Below are 2228 nucleotides of genomic sequence, written 5' to 3'. Positions count from 1 at the left end.
CATAAGATATAAGACCTGCAAAACCTGCAAATACATGACATGTATGATATATGAATGATATGCATGAAATGTTTGTCAATTTTCAGGTATCCAAGAGCTCATCCCACTTTCAGATAGGACATAGCAACCGTGATACCGAATATATTTGAACAGCAATCCGCACACGAGAATAATTCAGCAAACTGAGCATATTTCATTCAAACATAACTGAGAATTTGAGTTCATACAAATAAAACACATAACCGTGTCACAATGTGCTCATAAGGCATACAAAAGAAATTCAGAACATCAAAATGCAACCCCATCCAACAATCCTGGACATGGGCGACCAATTATCAAGCATAAACATCAAATCCACCATCATGGATCAAACAAATCCACCCCACAGTGATACTAGGATCGCCTGGCAACAGAATGAACTTCTCCATCTCCTCTCCGTTGGGCTCGGAGTCTTCTTAGTTCTTCTTCAAGTCGAGCGGTCTTAGCTTTTTCTTCTGCTAGTTGTTTACCTGAATCCCGCTTCTGCCTCTTGAGACTACTCTCTGATCTCTGTAACTGTAGACACTCTTGCTGCTTGTGGTGCAAATCTTCCTCTAGCAACTCATAGGGACGCCTCCGGGTACTGGCTTGACTTGAACTTGCACCTTCGACTTGCTTGAGCTGGTGCATCAACCTCATCTTTGCATCTCTCTCTTCAAAGAACTTCAAATTGGTCTCTTGCTCTCTTTCATGCAACCTGTAGTTAGTAACCAAAGCATCTTTGTAAAGTTCTGTTGGCACAAATTTGGATAGAATCAAAGGAGGTTGCTTTTGAAGTGGTGCAACCCTGTCATATGGCAGCAACAAGTTTCCGACCCGTTTTATAATCCATTCAACATACGGTGTCAAAGCAAGTGATTCCTTCTTCCCTAAATGGGCTCCATTATGCTTACGGATCTTCTTCCAAGCCACAATTATCGCTTTCAACTTTTCTGGATCCGACCCCTTCTCAAAATAGGCTGTCTCCGCTATCAAGTGATCCGCCGGCTTGTCTTTCAACGTATACCCCAACTGACGCAAGGATACCACGGGATTGTAATTGATGCAACCTCTAGTACCAACCAAAGGAACATTATCGAACTTACCACACCCAACAATCACTTCAGAAACGTTAATTCGATACTTTTGCCACTGAATATCATAAGAAGTAAGTGACATAATCCTGTATGTCCACTTGAGTGTTCCCTTGTCTTCACAAAAGGTCCTTTGCTGGGCAACAAAGAGAGGAACCAGATGAACAACAACTGAAGGCAACAAGTGATGGCAACACCACGTTTCTCATATTGGGAATGAACGGCATAATAAGTATCGGCCAACAGTGTAGGAACAGGATTCTTTCCCATGAAGATGTGTACTGCGGCCGAGTCTACAAAATTGGGAACATTTGGGAACATCACAATCCCGTAAATAGCCACAGCAAGCAATGCATTGTACGCGTTCCAAATCGTTTTCTCAAATTCCTCTTTAGCTTTTCTCACCAAGAACTTCAAAGAGAACCCCGAGACACCTCCATTCGACTTCCAATTATCAGATACTTCTTTTATGCTCAAATAAAGAGCAGCAGCGATCAACTTGAAATTCACTTCTTTAGGAATGTCGATGAATGGCACTTCGTCTTTTACCTTGAGATTAAGAATGATAGAGTACTCTTCCAATGTCGGAGCCAATTGGTAATCCTGGAACGTAAAACACCTCATTTCAGAATCATAGAATTGCATCAAGGTTTACAAAGCAGGAGTATCAACCACGGTTTCCAACAAAGTCAAGATATTCCCATAATCATCCGTGAAACTCTTCAGGCACAAAGCGGTCATCAACGAACTCAAACCCTCTAATGCGGTCAACGGCTCTCGGAAGAAGCTGTAGGTGTGCGTATGTCTCTTTGCTTCCTTGACAGTATCAATGGGAGTGTCCATCTTCAACTTGAATGAACTCCTGAATGTCCCTGAAAATATGACATGCAAATGCTTGTTATACATATATATATTTTTTTGCGTTTCTTTTGGAAATAAATATGCTATGATGCAAAATGGTGGGGCTTGTTGCCGCCCACCAGGCATTCTGGACTGCCGGTAGCACACATAGTATAAAGCCAAAGGTTCGGCCTCAAACGGTATACCACACGGAACACGGAATATCAATCCACGGAACCAAAGCCCATAGTCAATAACACACTGGAATGGAACACA

The 2228-nt window shown here is 42.2% G+C and overlaps 1 protein-coding gene across 1 annotated transcript; it reads right to left on the bottom strand.

Moving 5' to 3' along the window:
- Positions 1 to 393: 393 nt before the first annotated feature.
- On the bottom strand, positions 394 to 1955 carry LOC131638611 (uncharacterized). Its single transcript, XM_058909177.1, has 3 exons — positions 1785 to 1955; positions 1335 to 1715; positions 394 to 1248 (listed from the first exon to the last, which is right to left on the bottom strand). The coding sequence occupies exons 1-3, from the start codon at positions 1953 to 1955 to the stop codon at positions 394 to 396; spliced, it is 1407 nt and encodes a 468-aa protein (XP_058765160.1).
- Between the last annotated feature and the right edge of the window lie 273 nt (positions 1956 to 2228).

This window comes from Vicia villosa, unplaced genomic scaffold (genome assembly GCF_029867415.1).
Source record: "Vicia villosa cultivar HV-30 ecotype Madison, WI unplaced genomic scaffold, Vvil1.0 ctg.002350F_1_1, whole genome shotgun sequence".
NCBI lineage: Eukaryota > Viridiplantae > Streptophyta > Magnoliopsida > Fabales > Fabaceae > Vicia > Vicia villosa.
This window is presented reverse-complemented; position numbering and strand designations above follow the sequence as displayed.

Excerpts from the sequence above, each read along its gene's own strand:
- LOC131638611 (XM_058909177.1), bottom strand. The coding sequence starts at position 1,955 with ATGGACACTCCCATTGATACTGTCAAGGAAGCAAAGAGACATACGCAC. Across the intron at positions 1,716-1,784 it reads TGACTTTGTTGGAAACCGTG|GATTACCAATTGGCTCCGAC; the intron begins GTTGATACTCCT and ends TTTACGTTCCAG. Across the intron at positions 1,249-1,334 it reads TGGCCGATACTTATTATGCC|CAAAGGACCTTTTGTGAAGA; the intron begins GTTCATTCCCAA and ends TTTGTTGCCCAG.